Here is a 20,975-nt window from a genome sequence, read left to right as displayed (position 1 = left end):
GTTACTTAACCTAATATCCCAGGTGTTTTGAGAAAAAAGAGGTATTCTTGGTTGTTGTACTAGACGTTAAAGTGTTATGGACATGAGCCTTACCCGTAAGAGTTAATTAATTGGTTGGGTTGAAGATTATTATATTATCCTATCCCTTCGTTCCTGAACTCACCTTATTTCCCAATTTCTTGTAGCAATATATTCTTCTTTCCATTACTTTGTACCTACAAATTATTTGGTGTTATTATCCCTACAATTTTAAGTGAATCCGAAATACCCCCCCCCCCCCTTTCTCCGTGACTTATTAAAAGTGAAGTTTTTCTATAATTAGGGTCGGTCCGTACGTCTGTCCGTAACGATTAGCTCTTTTCGTTAATTTAGGCATACTAAGGTTATCCTATCAATTTACTACCTTCTATAATGATTCTTAAGACAGTTAGGTAAAATTTAGAAATCGTACCAACTCTATAATCATTATTGTAATAACATTTTGAAAAAAAAGTTTTGTATGGTATGATTATTCTATTCATCTGATTTTTGGATTAAAGATTCTTAGGACAACAAGGTAAAGTATTATAACGGGGGCAGCTCTATAATCAAATCCTGAAAATTAAAGTATGTCATTTTACTGTATACTATATATTTATGCTACAAATAAATGTAAAATTTCGTTTAGACTTAGAAATTAATGTTCTGCTTATTTAGTTCTGAAACACTACAACAGTTATTTTAATATATAACTTTAAAGTAAATTTTAGTATTTTTCAAGCATCCTTGCGTTTTTTGAAAATCTAAAAAAAAAGACTATTTTTATACACGGTGTTTCAGAAAAAAACTGCGTTTTCGTTTTTCTGACACAACCAGAAGGATTACAGATAAAACGATTATATGTCCTTATTCTCTGTAAAAATGTACATCAAATTTATAACAGGTGTTTTTCATTATCTCTAAAAATACAGCCTCTATGATAGGTACATAGTTTCCAAAAATGCTTTATGTGAAAAATGTTGTGCAAGAAAAATTAAAATAACTCTTCTATTATGTATAAAAAAAATCGTAGAATTTCAATATTAATTTAGAAAAAGGTATAAGAAAAGTACCTTAATGAGTTTTAAAGGTGAAATGCTTTTTAGCTTCTCCCAAAAGCATTTTTAAGAAACTGCAATTTGTCATTTTTTCACATTTCTTGATTGTGATACATTTGCAGTAAAAGAATCTTCTTTAATAACGTAGGTTATAGTAAAAAGAAAATAACTCCTTTTTATTTGACAAAAAAATCTCTAAAGACAAAAAAGTTATTGAAGTTTGAATTTTTTTTATTAAAGCATTTAATTACAAATTATGGATAAATTATGAGTTTATATCTTAACCTGTCAATCAAATTAAAGGATTATTGGATTAAATGAGGGGTTTGGGATTTACGAACATGAGCAATTTTTAAGGTCATGTTTCTTAAGTATACAAAAAGAAAACTGAATATTTGTTTTCAGTGAGGGAATTTTAAATGAAATTTTTAGTGTAATTGGTAGAAAATTGTATTGGCCGTATTAAGATGTTGTTTTCAAGTGAATAAATTTTTGGAAACCAACCTTAAAGCACAAAATTCTACCAGAAAAATGCATCATACCCATCTTTTGAAATATTTATGCTTTAAAATGCGCCGTTATTTTCAGAGATTTTAAAAAACACCTGTAACAATTTCGATGCATATTTTTATAGAGAATATTGACATATAATTATTTTTTTGTACTCCTAATGGTTGTTTCCCAAATTTGGAAAACGCAGTTTTTTTTTGAAACGCCCTGTATAAAAAAAAAAGAATTGTAATAATACTTTTTTCTCACAATTTTTTTCAAAATCATTTTAATTTTTTTTATCTCAGGAAACCTATTCTTCAATTAATGTTTGAATTTCGGTGCATTTTTTTCTTAACCAAAATTTTTTGCATTTACTCGAAGCAAACTAAATTGTATATTTAGTTTTAAAATTTTCTTATAAAGTAATATTCCCCTTATGCGTGATATGAATTATTGCACATCTGCAAAGAAAAAAAACTGTACATTTTCATGAAACGTACACTTTTTCAACAGGTATCTAAAGGTATAAGACAATGGCTGATAAATCAATGTACATCCCCAATAATGATAAACAAAATTACAGAATTAGTAGTTGAAACGTTTGAACACTCAACATTGTGAAGATTCAAATCAAAATTTACTAAAGTCCCCAAAGTTGTTAAGCCAACGTATAAGAAATCTTTATTATAAAATTTTGGGGACTAGTGTAACAAAAGCCTCTTTCTTTGCTATTTCATAGTCATACAAAGACCATTGACGCAAAGATTAAACAAGGATTACAACATTCATAAAAGCAAGTTTAACAATATGTAGATTGAAACAATAAGAGTCTAAATAAAACAATGTACTGTAAATATTTATCTCAAGGTTACTCAAATACGAGACACTTAACTACATTTTAAAAGTTAATTACATGAATGCTTCACTAATAACATTTTGCCTAATTATCCTAAGAATCAGTATTCCAAAACTAAAGTGAATTTGATGATTATATCATATAAATGAATTTAGTCCAAATGCATTTTGTTTGAGAATGGCATATACGACCTTTTGGTAATTATTGCCGAGTTTACATGATTTCTAAATTGTACCTAGCTTTAGAAAACCTTCGTTTTAAAAATCAAGAACAATCCATACTATAAAATAGTAAAGTTTTGGGCTAATTTTCCTCATTGTAGAGCCTCAAGATTATTGTCGAAGTCACTGGTATAGAATAAAAGGACTTACCTTAAATCTGCGGGGTAGCCAGAATCCAGCGCATATTGGATATCCTAATCAATTAAATCATCTTTATCCAGAGTTAAGATTTAAACAAGAACCATGTTGTCCAAAATAAGCGCAACATAAACAAGCCAAAATATAATTATTGCTTGTAAATGTAATGTTTAAAATAGTTATTTATCGCATCGCATTATAGACAGATTTTCGCGCATAACAAATCTGGTATTAATTTAATGATTTTTGTTTTGATATCCGTGAAAAATAGTCTGAAGACAATGCAATACGTGATTATTCAGTATGGCTGATAACCGGTTCTAATACATACGGATTTTAATCAGTTTTAAGCCATACTGGAAAATATATATTACAGCCAAGCTACAAAACTGAAAGTGAAAATATTTTTATATTTAATTTATTTATAGAGTAGGTTTTATATACATAGCCCTTATCATTAAGTGGCTTTGCTAATGATACAATTAATGAAAAAGCTTGATCCATAATAAAAATAGTTTTCTTTTTCAAAATTTAAAATTCGAAAAATGTGTTATTCAAAATGTATTGTCAATATGAAAAGTACGCTTTGGATATAAGAAAATTAGAATAAAGTATTTAAATTTCAATACAAAATGCACATTTATTTTTGCAAACGACAAGGATGACTAAATACAAAGAAGAAAAACGCAAATTTGGAACGTTCCTCAATTTAAAAAAAATGGACACGATTACGTCTAAGAGTAGCGAATCTGTTTGAAATAAAAAGGCAAAGAATACGGCCAACTAATAAGAGTGTTAAAGAAAAATTAAAGAGAAAAAAAGAGAATATTCTAGTCCAAACATTAAAACTAAAATCAGCGGTTTAGAAGTACCTACACTAATTACAAAAAACGAATAAACAAAATCTATGTGTAAACAAACGTATAGAGTAGCTTCGATACTTTAATAGGTGGATGAAGAAAATTTTCCTTGAGAGATTCAGAATACTTCTCCATTCTGTACAAGGCAGCTGATCTAAAGTAAAAGATTAGAATCATCATGTTTACAAATAGAGAAGCTTTTTGAAACAAATAAAATGATTAAGGAAGGTTTTAACGGTAGTCAGTGATATGTAAATTGTAGAAGAAATGTAAGGAAACTTTCATTTCTGACAGTCAGACATCCACATGCTTTATTTTGAATTTCTTAGGTATTAACTACTTTAAGTTTCTTTCTCCTTTGTAGATTGATAAACTTTGCTTTTATAGATAGTGTCATTTTTGGTTTTGCATTCTTTTCTTCTGAAACTTAGTTTTGTTTAAAATCTATGTGGGTGCCTTCAAACAAAGTACCTGTTGAGCGTTTTAACTCCTCCCCCTTATTTCAAAAAAAGTACGTCATTTTTTTCTAAAGGTAAATTATATTGGGAGGATGGTGAGTGATACACACCCCCAACATAGTGTTAAACCTTCTAAAAACCTATGAGAAGCTTCATTGTTAAAAAAAATAAAATCATGTTGGTTTAGCAGTTTGCAAGATCCTTTAGCACACACAGACAGACAGAAAAAGATCATGTTACTTTTAGAATTAGCTTTTATAAGCTTTAATAAAAATTGATAGTAAATTAGAAACTTTATAATTAGTTTTCATTTTCCACTGAGCTGCGCTACTTATATACAATTGGTACCTGTTAGCAAACGCCAAACTAAGGTCTCGTCCTTGTTTCTTGATATTCAAAGGAGCGTAGCATATGGCTGAGGAAAAATTTATAGACGCCTTTTTCCAATCGCCTTCCTGTATAAATAATATTTTTAGTACAATTATTAGGGTAAAACATTTGAGGGAGAAAGGGTTAAATAACTGTATCTAACCATCGCAACCACCTTGTGCAACCCTTCTATTGGGTCATTGAATTTCAACCAATGGTGTCGCTTATATTAACACAGTTAAGTAGCAGAAAATAATTTAGAAGCAGACGAAAGATATCTTTGAAAAAGAAAGGGAGGCATTTGTCTGTATATACGATCATTTGTTATTGAATTTATCATTTCGATTTAAAAAGTCATTGATTAACAAATAAAGTAGAAAAAATATGTAATCGACTGCTTTGTTAAGTTCAAACTGCTATCAAAACTTATTCACATGAGAAAGAAAAAGACTGGCCCCTATGTAAAAATTTTGTAGAGAAGCTTCTAGGGTTGAATAGTAAAAATAAGCCCATTAATTTTTAAGGGAAAAAATAGTAGATCGTCATTAGTTTAAATAGAATAAAAGCTATTTAATAAATACACTGACAAGTTGGAAGTTTGTACGTGAACTGATCTGTCTGTAGATGAAGGTTTTAATTTATAAAAGACAAATATTTATTGTTAGAAAGTTTTTATCTTCATTTTACTCAACTTTTTTCTGACCTGGTGCCATACGGACGTACAGCAAATATTTAAAGTCAGATTTTTCGCGCATTTTCTCACTGTGGTGTTTTCACAATGAAAAAAAGGCACTTTTCATGATTTTCAAGTTTAAAATTTTTACATTCAATTTCAACTAACATAAATGTTTTATATATCAAACTAGCGGCTTCGCCCCTAGCCTCTAGGGGCTTTGCCCCAAGAGATGATAAAAAAAAGTTGAGGTGAAATTCGTATAAAAAATGGGGGTGATTTTTTTGTTTGGGGTGTCCCACCCCCTAATAAAATAGCCTAAAACCACCACAGGACCAGTAGGTATATTCCCTGAAGAGTAGAATCCGATCGGTCTAGTGGTTACTGAGATCTTAAGCTTCAGTCGGATGGACGGACGGACGGACGGACAGATAAACGGACAGACGGACGGACTGTAAATATTTTTTAGTAAATAATGAGCATGCTATTAAGATTGTTAAAAATTAAGGAAAATTGACCTGAAAATATTTGTTTCCTATCTCCCTATATCTCCGACTTTCTCCTAAATATTTCAAATTAGTTCAAATATCAATTTCAATAACAATATGTTCTAGTATAGTTACACCGGGTTATACTAGAGACATTGAAAACTTGATGAAATACGCGGGACATTTATTGTAAAAGCAGAGAATGAATTATATAAACAATATTAAAAAATTGTCGTCAATTTATGTTGCTAACATTATTTGTTGTTCAGATTGCACATCCAGTAGGAGGGTAGAAGATGAAGTAAAGTGGGTGGATCATTATTTTAGACAGCTACAAGATTCACTTTTTTATAGTACATGAAAATCAGGTGTAAAATCCAAGTAATCATAAATATCTTTGACCATCAGGAGTCGAAACCCGCATTACTATGCCCGGTTAGAACTTGCAAACAAAGGTCTTACAATCGATTTGTTTCTTAAAGGTTGTGTGTTGATTTTTAATACTTCGATTGTTTGAACAAAAAAGGAGATACATCTTCCCCTATTTATCCCTGGTTACCTATATACAAAGAATCAGGAAGGGAAAGAACATTAGAATATTCATTTGCTGGTACCCAAAGTCATATAAATGCCTTCTATTATTTGTTCGCTTTAAAACTTTGGGAACTTTCAAGAATCTTGATAAAAAACGAGCAGTAATTGCCAGTAATTTTTATTGATAATTTAGTTACCTTCACTTTTATTGTTGATTTGATTACATCTTTTCAGCATGTCTTGAAGAAGCTGCACCCTGAAAAAATAAAAGTCTTAAAATTTTGTGTTTTTGTTAAATTGTAATTTGTATGTGTTTAATCTTCTTAAATATAATAGGTATTTAACTTATCCCATTGGACAGCTTTCCGCGGATAATAAAATTGAACAATTATATGATTGAAACCAGTTTTGTTAACCCCGATTTTTATTTCATTATTCGTGGAAATTTGTTTTAATACGATGATATACATTGTTTTTAAGTATGGCTAAGAAATAGTTCTAATCCAACGGATATTATATACTGACAACCATATTAACTTACTTTGTGTTCATTTTTTTATAAACCAAATTTTCCTTATTTAATAAATAACTCTTTGTAGCTAGCAATGTTATTAAGTTTGTGGTGTGTGATAAGTAATGTAGCAGCAAAATCAGATAAATCAATTAATAAAATCTTGGCCATGTGTGTGTGTGTGTGTGTGTGTGTGTGTGTGTGTGTGTTATTTGTAATAAGTTTGTAATAGTTGTAATCAGGCATTTAGAGAGTAATAACAGTTAAAGTTCATGAAACTTTAGTCTGAAGCCTCAAGCAGTAACCGTTTTTTTTTACTTGAGTTGAAATTGAAATTGTCCCCAAAAAAACAGTGGCTCCACAATGCGGCTACCTATGCATGTATATATCAAATAATATTTATGCATATGCCTTACCTCCATAAGCAGTTTATTCTTTCTTCGATGGTTTTTGCTTCCTAAAAAATAACAATTAAGATAAAACACATTTAACTAATACAAAGTTACTCTATCAAAATACTTTTTTTCTCCAATTTTACTGTATTATACGTTTTTTTATTTTGGACCTAATTGTACTCAGGGATCTTAAGGGATACTGCATTGGTAGATAAGTTGATGCACACCCCCTAATTATTAATAACAAAATTAATCCTTCTGAATTTTTGAAATAACTTTGAGGATCAGTATAATTTTCAGTCCCATGTCCGATCCTTCCCTAGTTGTACTATTTAGCATAAAATACACTAAAAATGCCTTTCCCTATTACACAAATTGCACTTCTACCATGGAAAATTTAGATGAGGGATCAGGTAGCTAATTATCATTGAAAAGATAAAGCTAATTATCCTTATGATAAAGTAATGTAGGATGTATGTTAGTCTGTCTGTTTGTTTGTACCGAAGGATCTCGCACACCTCTGATCCGATCGGGTTCTTCTTAACAGGGTAGCTTCTCATAGGTCCCGGGAAGATTTATAACTATTTTTTTTTTGTGGGGGGTTACCACCACCCTCCCAAGTGAAATTACAACAAAAAACTTTTTAAGTAGAGACTTGAACGAAATAAAAATAAAGTGACACTAGAGGCCTCTATGGGCGTAGCCGCTAGTTTAATGTAAAGTAGTAAGTTTTTCTTGTCTATAACTTAATATTTTGATGACTACTAAACTGATCGAGTTCTCCATTTTATGGAAGCTTCTTATAGGACCGTGGATGGTTTTAGGTTACATGAGTTTGATTTTAAGCTACTTTCCTTACTCCTTTCCTACAGAGCTCTTAGATACTAGGGGCGGGGCCGCTGGTTCTTTTTCTAACGCATAAAAATTAGAAATCTAATGTTAAAAGATAGAAAGAAAGTCTGGAAATAACCAAAACAAAATTTATTTTAAAAATTTAAAATAAGGGGTTTTTCAGTTTGTTTGTCTATTTCATTAGGTCAGGTTAGGTCAGGTTATATGGGATACTTTGTAGACCCGCTGGGTTAATGTACTGCAGATATAGGCTACGCAGGATTAAATCTCCAGTCCACAGTAGTTATTCCAATATATTTTTTAAGTAAGGAGGGGTGGAGGCAGGGATAAAAAGGGATAAGACAATGGCCGATAGATTGATGTGCGTCCCAATGATGATACACAAAATTACTGCTTCTCTAGATTAAAATTAGTGGTTGAAATGTTTGAACACTCAAGTAAACGAATTAACCTATTAAAACCTAAGAAAATCTAAGAAAAGTACCCAAGGCTGTTAAGCCAACAAATAAGAAAACGTTTATATTATACTTTGAGGACTGAAACAGCCCATTGTCACCTTCCTCCTTGCAATAACTGACCTTATATTTGTGCGCCCCTTCTTTTCCCTGAAATAGCTGGCACAGCTTCTGATCCAGAGTAACTGCCCGGGTTGTATTCTCATCTAGTAAGTCTAACATTTCGAGTCTGAAAAATATTTTCATGAGAAGTATGAAATAATATTTGTGGGTCTTATTTTGTTTAGTAATTATTATTTTCAAGGTTTAGGTAATGTGTTGGATTACATTTTGGTTCTTTAATTTAATCTTAATTGGTAAGTTTTAACTAGCATGGTCAAATCCAATTATTTTAATCTACAAAAAAAAAATTTAGTTTATCATAATTGGGGATTGCATCAATTTATTCGATACTTTCCCTTAATGTGCTTAGCAAGCACAGAACACCCTCATATTTTTATGTAAAATAAGAGTTTTTATTTTGAGCCTAATCCCTGCGGGGAGCCCTAACGATGTGGTGCTGCACTGTACTACATTTAACCTAACCTGAGGTAAAACTATAATATACGACAAATTACCACTCTATCTCCCTTATTTTCTATTTATTTTAAATTAAGAGGGGGGGTCTCTGTGATCGCTACGCGACTAAAGGAAATTAACCATTTATTGTCCATTTTCGGGTATAGTCCTTTCCATGACATCGCTCCATATGGGGCGATGATTTTCTATAGCTCCTTCAAGGAGCTATAGCATAGCCTCTTATCATATGGAGCGATGTGATAGCCCCTTTTAAGGAGCGTTCATATCGCCTCTTATGATAAGAGGCTATGCTATAGCTCCTTCATGGCCTCTTAATAGCTCCTTTGAAGGGGCGTTAATATCGCCTCTTATGATAAGAGGCTATACTATAGCCCCATGATGGCTCCTTCATAGCCTCTCCATCGCCCCTCCATAGTCCTTTACCTCCAGTGCCCCTTCATCGCTCCTTCATCGCCCCTACATCGCTCCTTCATCTCTCCTTCTTGAAATTTATATTAAATTGTACTTTGATGGCCCCTACATCGCCCCTACATCGCCCCTACATCGCTCCTTCATCTCTAATTCTTGAATTTTATATTACATTGTACTTTGATGGCCCCTACATCGCTCCTCCATCGCCCCTACATCGCTCATACATCGCCCCTACATCGCTCCTTCATCTCTCCTTCTTGAAATTTATATTACATTGTACTTTGATGGCCCCTACATCGCTCCTCCATCGCCCCTTCATCGCTCCTCCATCGCCCCTACATCGCTCCTTCATCTCTCCTTCTTGAAATTTATATTACATTGTACTTTGATGGCCCCTACATCGCTCCTCCATGGCCCCTTCATCGCTCCTACATCGCCCCTACATCGCTCCTTCATCTCTCCTTCTTGAAATTTATATTACATTGTACTTTGATGGCCCCTACATCGCTCCTCCATCGCCCCTACATCGCTCCTACATCGCCCCTACATCGCTCCTTCATCTCTCCTTCTTGATATTTATATTACATTGTACTTTGATGGCCCCTACATCGCTCCTCCATCGCCCCTACATCGCTCCTCCATGGCCCCTACATCGCTCCTTCATCTCTCCTTCTTGAAATTTATATTACATTGTACTTACTTTGATGGCCCTTACATCGCTCCTCCATCGCCCCTGCATCGCTCCTCCATCGCCCCTACATCGCTCCTCCATCGCCCCTACATCGCTCCTCCATGGCCCCTACATCGCTCCTCCATCCCCTTACATCACTCCTTCATCTCTCCTTCTTGATATTTATATTACATTGTACTTTGATGGCCCCTACATCGCTCCTCCATCGCCCCTACATCGCTCCTCCATGGCCCCTACATCGCTCCTTCATCTCTCCTTCTTGAAATTTATATTACATTGTACTTACTTTGATGGCCCTTACATCGCTCCTCCATCGCCCCTTCATCGCTCCTCCATCGCCCCTACATCGCTCCTCCATCGCCCCTACATCGCTCCTCCATGGCCCCTACATCACTCCTCCATCCCCTTACATCGCTCCTCCATCGCCCCTACATCGCTCCTATATCGCTCCTACATCGCCCCTACATCGCTCCTTCATCTCTCCTTCTTGAAATTTATATTACATTGTACTTACTTTGATGGCCCCTACATCGCTCCTCCATTGCCCCTATATCGCTCCTACATCGCCCCTACATCGCCCCTCCATCGCTCCTACATCGCCCCTTCATCGCTCCTTCTTCAAATTTATATTACATTGTACTGTGATGGCCCCTACATCGCTCCTACATCGCTCCTTCATCTCTCCTACATCGCCCCTTCATCGCTTCTTCTCCAAATTTATATTACATTGCAACTTGATGGCCCCTACATCGCTCCTTCATCGCTCCTACATCGCTCCTTCATCGCTCCTTCTCCAAATTTATATTAAATTGTACTGTGATGGCCCCTACATCGCTCCTACATCGCCCCTTCATCGCTCCTTCTACAAATTTATATTACATTGCAACTTGATGGCCCCTACATCGCTCCTACATCGCTCCTACATCGCTCCTCCATCGCCCCTTCATCGCTCCTTCTCCAAATTTATATTACATTGCAACTTGATGGCCCCTACATCGCTCCTACATCGCTCCTCCATCGCCCCTTCATCGCTCCTTCTCCAAATTTATATAACATTGCAACTTGATGGCCCCTACATCGCTGCTACATCGCTCCTCCATCGCTCCTACATCGCCCCTTCATCGCTCCTTCCACAAATTTATATTACATTGTACTTTGATGGCCCCTACATCTCTCCTCCATCGCTCCTCCATCGCCCCTTAATAGCCCCTTACCTTAATTTATATAAAAAAGCCCCTACATAGCCTCTCCATCGCCTCTTAATAGCTCCTTACCTTAATTTATATAACATAGCCCCTACATAGCCTCTCCATCGCCCCTTAATAGCCCCTTATCTTAATTTATATAACAAAGCCCCTACATAGCCTCTCAATCGCCCCTAATAGCCCCTTACCTTTATTTATATAACAAAGCTCCTACATAGCCTCTCCATCGCCCCTTAATAGTCCCTTACCTTAATTTATATAACATAGCTCTTACATAGCCTCTCAATCGCCCCTTAAAAGCCCATTACCTTAATTTATATAACATAGCCCCTACATAGCCTCTCCATCGCCCCTTACCTTAATTTATATAACATAGCCCCTACATAGCCTCTCCATCGCCCCTTAATAGCTCCTTACCTTAATTTATATAACATAGCCCCTACATAGCCTCTCCATCGCCCCTTAATAGCCCCTTACCTTAATTTATATAACATAGCCTCTACATAGCCTCTCCATCGCCCCTTAATAGCCCCTTACCTTAATTTATATAACATAGCCCTACATAGCCTCTCCATCGCCCCTTAATAGCCCCTTACCTTAATTTATATAGCATAGCCCCTACATAGCCTCTCCATCGCCCCTTAATAGCCTCTTACCTTAATTTATATAATCCTTACCTTAATATATATAACATAGCCCCTACATAGCCTCTCCATCGCCCCTAAATAGCCCCTTACCCTAATTTATATAACATAGCCCCTACATAGCCTCTCCATCGCCCCTTAATAGCTCCTTACCTTAATTTATATAACATAGCCCCTACATAGCCTCTCCATTGCCCCTTAATAGCCCCTTACCTTAATTTATATAACATAGCCTCTACATAGCCTCTCCATCGCCCCTTAATAGCCCCTTACCTTAATTTATATAACATAGCCCTACATAGCCTCTCCATCGCCCCTTAATAGCCCCTTACCTTAATTTATATAGCATAGCCCCTACATAGCCTCTCCATCGCCCCTTAATAGCCTCTTACCTTAATTTATATAATCCTTACCTTAATATATATAACATAGCCCCTACATAGCCTCTCCATCGCCCCTAAATAGCCCCTTACCCTAATTTATATAACATAGCCCCTACATAGCCTCTCCATCGCCCCTTAATAGCCCCTTACCTTAATTTATATAACATAGCCTCTACATAGCCTCTCCATCGCCCCTTAATAGCCCCTTACCTTAATTTATATAACATAGCCCTACATAGCCTCTCCATCGCCCCTTAATAGCCCCTTACCTTAATTTATATAGCATAGCCCCTACATAGCCTCTCCATCGCCCCTTAATAGCCTCTTACCTTAATTTATATAATCCTTACCTTAATATATATAACATAGTCCCTACATAGCCTCTCCATCGCCCCTAAATAGCCCCTTACCCTAATTTATATAACATAGCCCCTACATAGCCTCTCCATCGCCCCTTAATAGCTCCTTACCTTAATTTATATAAAATAGCCCCTACATAGCCTCTCCATCGCCCCTTAATAGCCCCTTACCTTAATTTATATAACATAGCCTCTACATAGCCTCTCCATCGCCCCTTAATAGCCCCTTACCTTAATTTACATAACATAGCCCTACATAGCCTCTCCATCGCCCCTTAATAGCTCCTTACCTTAATTTATATAGCATAGCCCCTACATAGCCTCTCCATCGCCCCTTAATAGCCTCTTACCTTAATTTATATAATCCTTACCTTAATATATATAACATAGCCCCTACATAGCCTCTCCATCGCCCCTAAATAGCCCCTTACCCTAATTTATATAACATAGCCCCTACATAGCCTCTCCATCGCCCCTTAATAGCCTCTTACCTTAATTTATATAACATAGGCCCTTTATGGCTCCTGTACAGCCTCTGTAATTGTATTGCCCCTTCATTATAGAAGGTAGGGCATTAAGGTAAGGAAGGAATGTGACCCTCTACAGTTTTAAATTTAAGTTTTAAAAGGATGACAAGGATGACAACATTTATAAAAGCAAAGCTCTGAAACGGTAGAAAAAAGTTTAATGAACATTAATAATGTAGAGTGTCAGAACTGAATAGTCAGAACATAAATTTAAAATTCGAAACAAAATTGTAAGTAAATTTATTGAGAAATTGCTTACATGCAGGAAAATGCTTAAGGACGTACTCACATTTTTTGGACTTGATTATAGATATGATTCGCTTATAACATTCTATTTTGTTGTCCTAGGAATCAGTATCCCAGAAATCAGATTAATCGGATAATTTTGATACATAAAAAGGGGGGAGGCGAATGTGCCACTTTTTGAAACCAAAAGTAAACGTGCATGATTTCAGCCCATAAAAGAGTTATAACTCTAAAATTCGGCACAGCAGTTGCTTTTTTGGAGAACAATATGGAACTGTGAAGAAACGGAAGCGGACCCGCCGCAAACCGCCGAATTTTTTTTTGCCTTTTTTCGCCGAATTTATTTTAATTGTCTATTATGACGAGAAAAGGCAAAAGAATTCGGCGGGAGCGGCGGTTTCGCCGCCGTTTCTTCACAGTTCCATATTATTCAAATCAAAAGCAACTGCTGTGCAGAATTTTAGAGCTGTAATTCTTTTATGGGCTGAGATCTTGCACGTTTTACTTTTGGTTTCAAAAAGTGGCACATCCGCCTCCCCCCTTTGTTCTAAGTTAATAATTAGTATGCTTAAAATGGACATACGGATATTCTGATAATGATTATAGACTTTCTAAATCGTACCTTTCTACTACAGGAATCACATGCCTAAATTAACGAAAATAGCTAACCGTTACAGACGTACGGACTGATCCTTAATATAGAAAAGCTTTGCTTTTAAAAAGTTAAAAAGATTTTTTGAGGGGATTGGGTAATATTTTTCTTGGGGTGAATTTTCTGGGAGGGTGGAGATACCCTCCCTCGAAATAATTATAAACCCTCTATGAACTTAAAAGAAGCTTCACTGTAAAGGAGAACCATATAGGTTCAGCGGTTAGCTTTTCTACAGACAAAAAAAAGATTACTACTTTATATAATAGGTTATGAAAAAGGAAAAAAAAGCAAGATAACAAGGATAACAACATTCACAAAAGCAAAGCTCTAAAATCAGGAGGTCAAACATAAATTTTGTTAAAATTAGCGTAAATCTATAATACAAAGTAGAATGATGTCTGTCCATCAATCTGTCTGTCTGTCCGTCTGTCTGTCCGTCTGTCAGTCCTTAAGATCTCGGTAACCACTGGACCGATTATATTCTACTATTCAGGGAATATACCTACTGGTCCTGTGGTGGTTTTAGGCTATTTTCTTGGGGGGTGGGATACCCCCAACCCCCCCAAAAACAAAAAAATCCCCCCCCATTTTTTTTTGCTGAAGATTTTCTTGGTCCTATTACGAATTTCGCCAAAAAAAATTTTTATCACCTCTTGGGGCAAAGCCCCTAGAGGCTAGGGGCGAATCTGCTAGTATAGAATATAGTAAAAGGGCATAATTTTATTTTTAGTATTTGATTATAATACTAAACCTTGTTGTCCTAAGAAACATTACTCCAAAACCCAGATGAATGGGACAATGATATTATACAAAAAAATGGACGTACATACTTTCTAGTAATGAATATAGTATTGTACCCAACTGTTATAGAAATCATTCTGCAAAGTTTGAAATCGATAGGATATTTATAACATGTCTAAATTAAAGAAAATGTCGTCAAACCGTTTGGACGTACGGACAAACCAATCCTTACTATAGAAAAGTTTCGCATTTAAAAAGAAAAATTATAATGAAAATATAATGAATTAATAAAATAAATATAAATAATATAATAACATAATGAAATAAAGAAAAAAGAATAAACTAAGAGAATGAAATTTTTTAGTTAAATAGAATATTGAATAAGGATCATATAATGGACAAACAGACAAAGTAAGTTATAGAGCAGACTTTAAGAGAATATGCTATTACTCAAAGATTATCACGAAACCTAAGTCTTTTGAAGCATAATTGAGAGACAGACAAAATAATTTATAGACTGGATATACATATGTCATGGGAATATTCACTAAAAATCTCAACAGTCTATCTTTAACAATAGCAGAGAAAACCGCATGCTTAACTTAATGAGAAGAGCAATGACGAAAGGACTAACCCTAATTGTAGAAAAGTCTCTCTTTTAACAAAAAAAGTATTTTTTTTGGTCTGAAGCTTAAAAATTTCATAAACTGACTAAATTCTCCATTTAAGGGAAGCTTCACATAGGTCATGGGATGGTTTTTTGCTTTTTCATTTTCAGATTTAAGCCCCTAATTGGTTTAGGCTATTTTTCTGCCTCCTTACATTAAAAAGAGCGCAGCTGCAAGTGAATAAGAAAAGAGAAATATAAAAGAAGAATACATATTATCCTATTATATAAAGTAGTAAAACATAAACAAACGTTGGAGTGGACAAACCTAGGAATGGGACAATCGTCGGAGTGGACATTGCTTATGTAAAACGCAGGAGTGTCTTTTATTTTATTTATAAGATAAAAATCTTTCAAAACAAAAAAAAATCTTGAATATCTTTTCTCACAGACTGAAATTTTAAAATCAGTCTAACAGTTTTCCAAAGTAGGTAAGTTCTATCGAAAGGCAAAGGTTTGAAACAGATAGAACATTTCATTAAACTAAAACATATTTTTTTCTCACATTGTTTACAACTGTCAAATATGTTTTTTTATATGCCTAACCCCTGCAGGGGGCTTATTTGTATATTTATATCTTAACCTAACCTAACCTGTGTAGAAATAACTAAACAAATGTTGTTGAAACCTAATTTTTAAGATATTATAGACACTTCTGCGTTTTACTTATATAATGTCCACTCCGACATTTGTCCGAAACATCCTGCGTTTGTCCACGTTAATAAGGCTTTCTGTTCTGAAACTTAAGATCTCAATAACTACTAAACAGATTGGGCTTTCTATTTCAGGTAAGCTTAATATTTGTCTTGTAATGGCTTTAGGCTATTTTATTTTAAGTCGAGGGATGGTTTTAGGCTATTCTATTTTAAGTCCTGGGAAGGTTTTAGGCTTTAATTCATTCCCCTTTGAATACAGAGCCAATAGATGCTGGGGGCGTAGCCGCTAGTCGATATACAAAGTTTTTTTTTGTCTGTAGCAAAGGATCTCGTTTGCTGCTAAACCGATATGATGTATGTCTGTCTGTCTATACCGTAGGATCTTGCTAACCGCTGAGTCCTGAGATGATTTTAAGATAGTTTATTTTTTTTCCTTATAATAAAATAACAGGATATTTGTCCATAAAAAGCGAAGCAATATCTTAATTTTTGTTGTTGGAACTGTTATTCAGTTGATTATACCAAGGATCTAAAGGAATAAGACAATGGCCGATAAATTTTTATCCATCCCTAATAACGATACACAAAATTGCAACACTACAACCAAAATATGACAAAAGTCCCCAAAGTTTTGAGCCAACGAATAAGAAAACTTCATTATAAAACTTTGGAGACTATTGTAAAAATTGCCTAATGTTTCCTTTCTCCCTGAGATTATACAGACTATCCTTAAACTAATATTTACATTAACGTAACAGGATGTTTATCAGTATCAACTGAACCGATATGCTTCTCCTTTACATTGAAGCTTATTTTACTCGCAGGAAAAGTTTTCATTTTGGGGAGGGGACCAACACTTTCAGCCCCTGGAAGGTATCACTTCCCTTAAATTCTTAACCTTCCCCCTCCCCCCCCTCTCCACCACATCTATTCATTAAAGTACTCCTAGGGTCATCTATGGGATTAGCCGTTAGTGACTTAAAAATAATTCAAGTGCAATGATATATTTACCAAATTAATACGATAATTTTGTATACATTTTTTATGAAAAAAAATTATTTTGCCAAAGGCAGCCAAAAAATAAGCAGCAAATATTTCAAAAATGCTCTGATAATCAGAGATCTACAGGGATAAGACGATTGTCGATAAAATGATATATATACATATATACAGTGTGTTTTTTATGAGAACTTTTTTGAAAGCAATTTTACCTTACTTATAGTTATCAGAATTTAATGATTAATGGCTTATTCTCTTCTTTTTTATAACCTTTAATAGAAAAGCAAAAAATATTTCAGTTTTTATTCAAAAAGTACAGTAAATTAAAAAATTTAAAACTTAGGTGTCAACATCTAAAAATGGTTTTAGTGCATTTTTCTTATAATCTACCTTTGCAAGAATGGCTGCAAAACGCTTCAAAGTTGAGATATAGAGCTAAAAATTTATATAGATACTATTTGTGACATGTACTAGAACATTTTGAAATTTGAAGGCCATATCTCAACCAGGGAGGGAATACTGGCCCCCCAATGTACTCCCTCCATTCTTGGAAAGGGTAGAAGATTTGAGCATAAGAAAAATGCGCTAAAACCATTTCTCGTATTCATTTGAATCCGGTGGATAGGAACCGGTTCTCATCCATACGAAAAAACTATGTCTAGCATCGTATTATATCCAGCTTTCTACGAATATAGATATGTACAATCATAAGATTAAACCCAGTTTTTTTAGCCGGTGCCTTCGGCACCTCGGGCCTAAAAAAACTAGTTTTAATCTCATAATTGTACTTTTTATATCCGCGGAAAGCCGTTTATAATACTATGCGAGAAATAACTATTTTAGATGTTGACACCCATGTTTTGAAATTTTGAATTTACTGTACTTTTTAAATAAAAACTGAAATATTTTTTTGCTTTTCTGTTAATGGTTATAAAAAAACGAAGAGAATAAGCCATTACTCATTAAATTCTGATAACTATAAGTAGGGTAAAATTGCTTTCAAAAATGTTCTCATAAAAAAACACTGTATATATATGTATGTTTATATATTAATTATTCCCATTGATGATTCACAAAATTACCCCTTCTTTAGTTTAGAATTAGTGGTTGAAACATTTAGACACTCAACTTAATGAACTAAACAATCACAAAACAATAAAAAGTCCCCAAGGTTGTTAATCTAACGAATAAGAAAACGGTATTATAAAACTTTGGAGACTAGACAGCACTCTTGGATAAGCCAACTTATAACACTTTGGGAACTATCCTAATCCTCCCTGGCGAAATGACAATGAGATTTTTTGGTAAATTTGTGGCAAACTTTATTCTTAATAAATTAGCACTTGCCAAAATTATACTGGAGAGATATTTCATTGAAGGATAAATCTTTTTTTTTGCCCAAACTTTTCGTCAGCCAATAATAACAGATAAGTTAAACATTGTAAAAATAATATAGTAACTTAACTCGAGTTGTCAACGGCAGAAATTAGGTCCTGAGATGGTTTTAGGCCTGGAAAGGTTTATAACAATTTTATCTGTATTTCTTAAAATAAATTAACAGAATCTTTGTCTGTATGTATGAATGTCTGTCTGTACCGAAGGATCTTGCTAACCGCTGAACCAATATGGTTCTCCTTTACAGTGAAGATTCCTATAGGTCCTGAGATCGTTCTCTTTAATAGGGTAGCTTCTCATAGGTCCTGGGGAGGTTAATAACTATTTTATTTTAATCCTTATAATAAAGTAACAGGATCTTTGTCTGTATGTATGTAGAGGCTATGTTATATAAATTAAGGTAAGGGGCTTTTAAGTGGCGATGGAGGGCTATTAAGGGGCGATGGAGAGGCTATGTTATATAAATTAAGGTAAGGAGCTATTAAGGGGCGATGGAGAGGCTATGTAGCGGCTATGTTATATAAATTTGCTATTAAGGGGCGATGGAGAGGCTATATAGGGGCTATTTTATATAAATTAAGGTAAAGGACTATTAAGGGGCGATGGAGAGGCTATGTAGGGGCTATGTTATATAAATTAAGGTAAGGGGCTATTAAGGGGCGATGGAGAGGCTATTTAGGGGCTATGTTATATAAATTCGGGTAAGGGGCTATTAAGGGGCGATGGGGAGGCTATGTAGGAGCTATGTTATATAATTAAGGTAAGGGGATATTAAGGGGCGATGGAGAGGCTATGTAGAGGCTATGTTACATAATTAAGGTAAGAGGCTATTATGGGGCGATGGAGAGGCTATGTAGGGGCTATGCTATATAAATTAAGGTAAGGGGCTATTAAGGGGCGATGGAGAGGCTATGTAGGGCTATGTTATATAAATTAAGGTAGGGGGCTATTAAGGGGCGATGGAGAGGCTATGTAGAGGCTATGTTATATAAATTAAGGTAAGGGGCTATTAAGGGGCGATGGAGAGGCTATGTAGGGGCTATGTTATATAAATTAGGGTAAGGGGCTATTTAGGGGCGATGGAGAGGCTATGTAGGGGCTATGTTATATATATTAAGGTAAGGATTATATAAATTAAGGTAAGAGGCTATTAAGGGGCGATGGAGAGGCTATGTAGGGGCTATGCTATATAAATTAAGGTAAGGGGCTATTAAGGGGCGATGGAGAGGCTATGTAGGGCTATGTTATATAAATTAAGGTAAGGGGCTATTAAGGGGCGATGGAGAGGCTATGTAGAGGCTATGTTATATAAATTAAGGTAAGGGGCTATTAAGGGGCGATGGAGAGGCTATGTAGGGGCTATGTTATATAAATTAGGGTAAGGGGCTATTTAGGGGCGATGGAGAGGCTATGTAGGGGCTATGTTATATATATTAAGGTAAGGATTATATAAATTAAGGTAAGAGGCTATTAAGGGGCGATGGAGAGGCTATGTAGGGGCTATGCTATATAAATTAAGGTAAGGGGCTATTAAGGGGCGATGGAGAGGCTATGTAGGGCTATGTTATATAAATTAAGGTAAGGGGCTATTAAGGGGCGATGGAGAGGCTATGTAGAGGCTATGTTATATAAATTAAGGTAAGGGGCTATTAAGGGGCAATGGAGAGGCTATGTAGGGGCTATGTTATATAAATTAAGGTAAGGAGCTATTAAGGGGCGATGGAGAGGCTATGTAGGGGCTATGTTATATAAATTAGGGTAAGGGGCTATTTAGGGGCGATGGAGAGGCTATGTAGGGGCTATGTTATATATATTAAGGTAAGGATTATATAAATTAAGGTAAGAGGCTATTAAGGGGCGATGGAGAGGCTATGTAGGGGCTATGCTATATAAATTAAGGTAAGGGGCTATTAAGGGGCGATGGAGAGGCTATGTAGGGCTATGTTATATAAATTAAGGTAAGGGGCTATTAAGGGGCGATGGAGAGGCTATGTAGAGGCTATGTTATATAAATTAAGGTAAGGGGCTATTAAGGGGCGATGGAGAGGCTATGTAGGGGCTATGTTATATAAATTAAGGTAAGGAGCTATTAAGGGGCGATGGAGAGGCTATGTAGGGGCTATGTTATATAAATTAAGGTAAGGGGCGATGGAGAGGCTATGTAGGGGCTATGTTATATAAATTAAGGTAATGGGCTTTTAAGGGGCGATTGAGAGGCTATGTAAGAGCTATGTTATATAAATTAAGGTAAGGGACTATTAAGGGGCTATGGAGAGGCTATGTAGGAGCTTTGTTATATAAATAAAGGTAAGGGGCTATTAGGGGCGATTGAGAGGCTATGTAGGGGCTTTGTTATATAAATTAAGATAAGGGGCTATTAAGGGGCGATGGAGAGGCTATGTAGGGGCTATGTTATATAAATTAAGGTAAGGAGCTATTAAG

The 20,975-nt window shown here is 35.1% G+C and overlaps 1 protein-coding gene across 1 annotated transcript in view; it reads right to left on the bottom strand.

Moving 5' to 3' along the window:
- LOC145331275 (SET and MYND domain-containing protein DDB_G0273589-like) overlaps positions 1 to 8,600 on the bottom strand; it is a 45,843-nt gene extending 37,243 nt beyond the window's left edge. The window contains exons 1-3 of the mRNA XM_080175895.1: positions 8,502 to 8,600; positions 7,093 to 7,133; positions 6,363 to 6,421 (exon numbers count right to left, since the gene is read on the bottom strand). Of these exons, the coding sequence (XP_080032021.1) occupies positions 6,363 to 6,421; positions 7,093 to 7,133; positions 8,502 to 8,600 (199 nt within the window). The remainder of the gene's footprint in view (positions 1 to 6,362; positions 6,422 to 7,092; positions 7,134 to 8,501) is intronic.
- Positions 8,601 to 20,975: the final 12,375 nt, after the last annotated feature.

The sequence above is a fragment of the Acartia tonsa genome, chromosome 11 (assembly GCF_053477335.1).
Source record: "Acartia tonsa isolate MP-2025a chromosome 11, ASM5347733v1, whole genome shotgun sequence".
Lineage (NCBI taxonomy): Eukaryota > Metazoa > Arthropoda > Copepoda > Calanoida > Acartiidae > Acartia > Acartia tonsa.
This window is presented reverse-complemented; position numbering and strand designations above follow the sequence as displayed.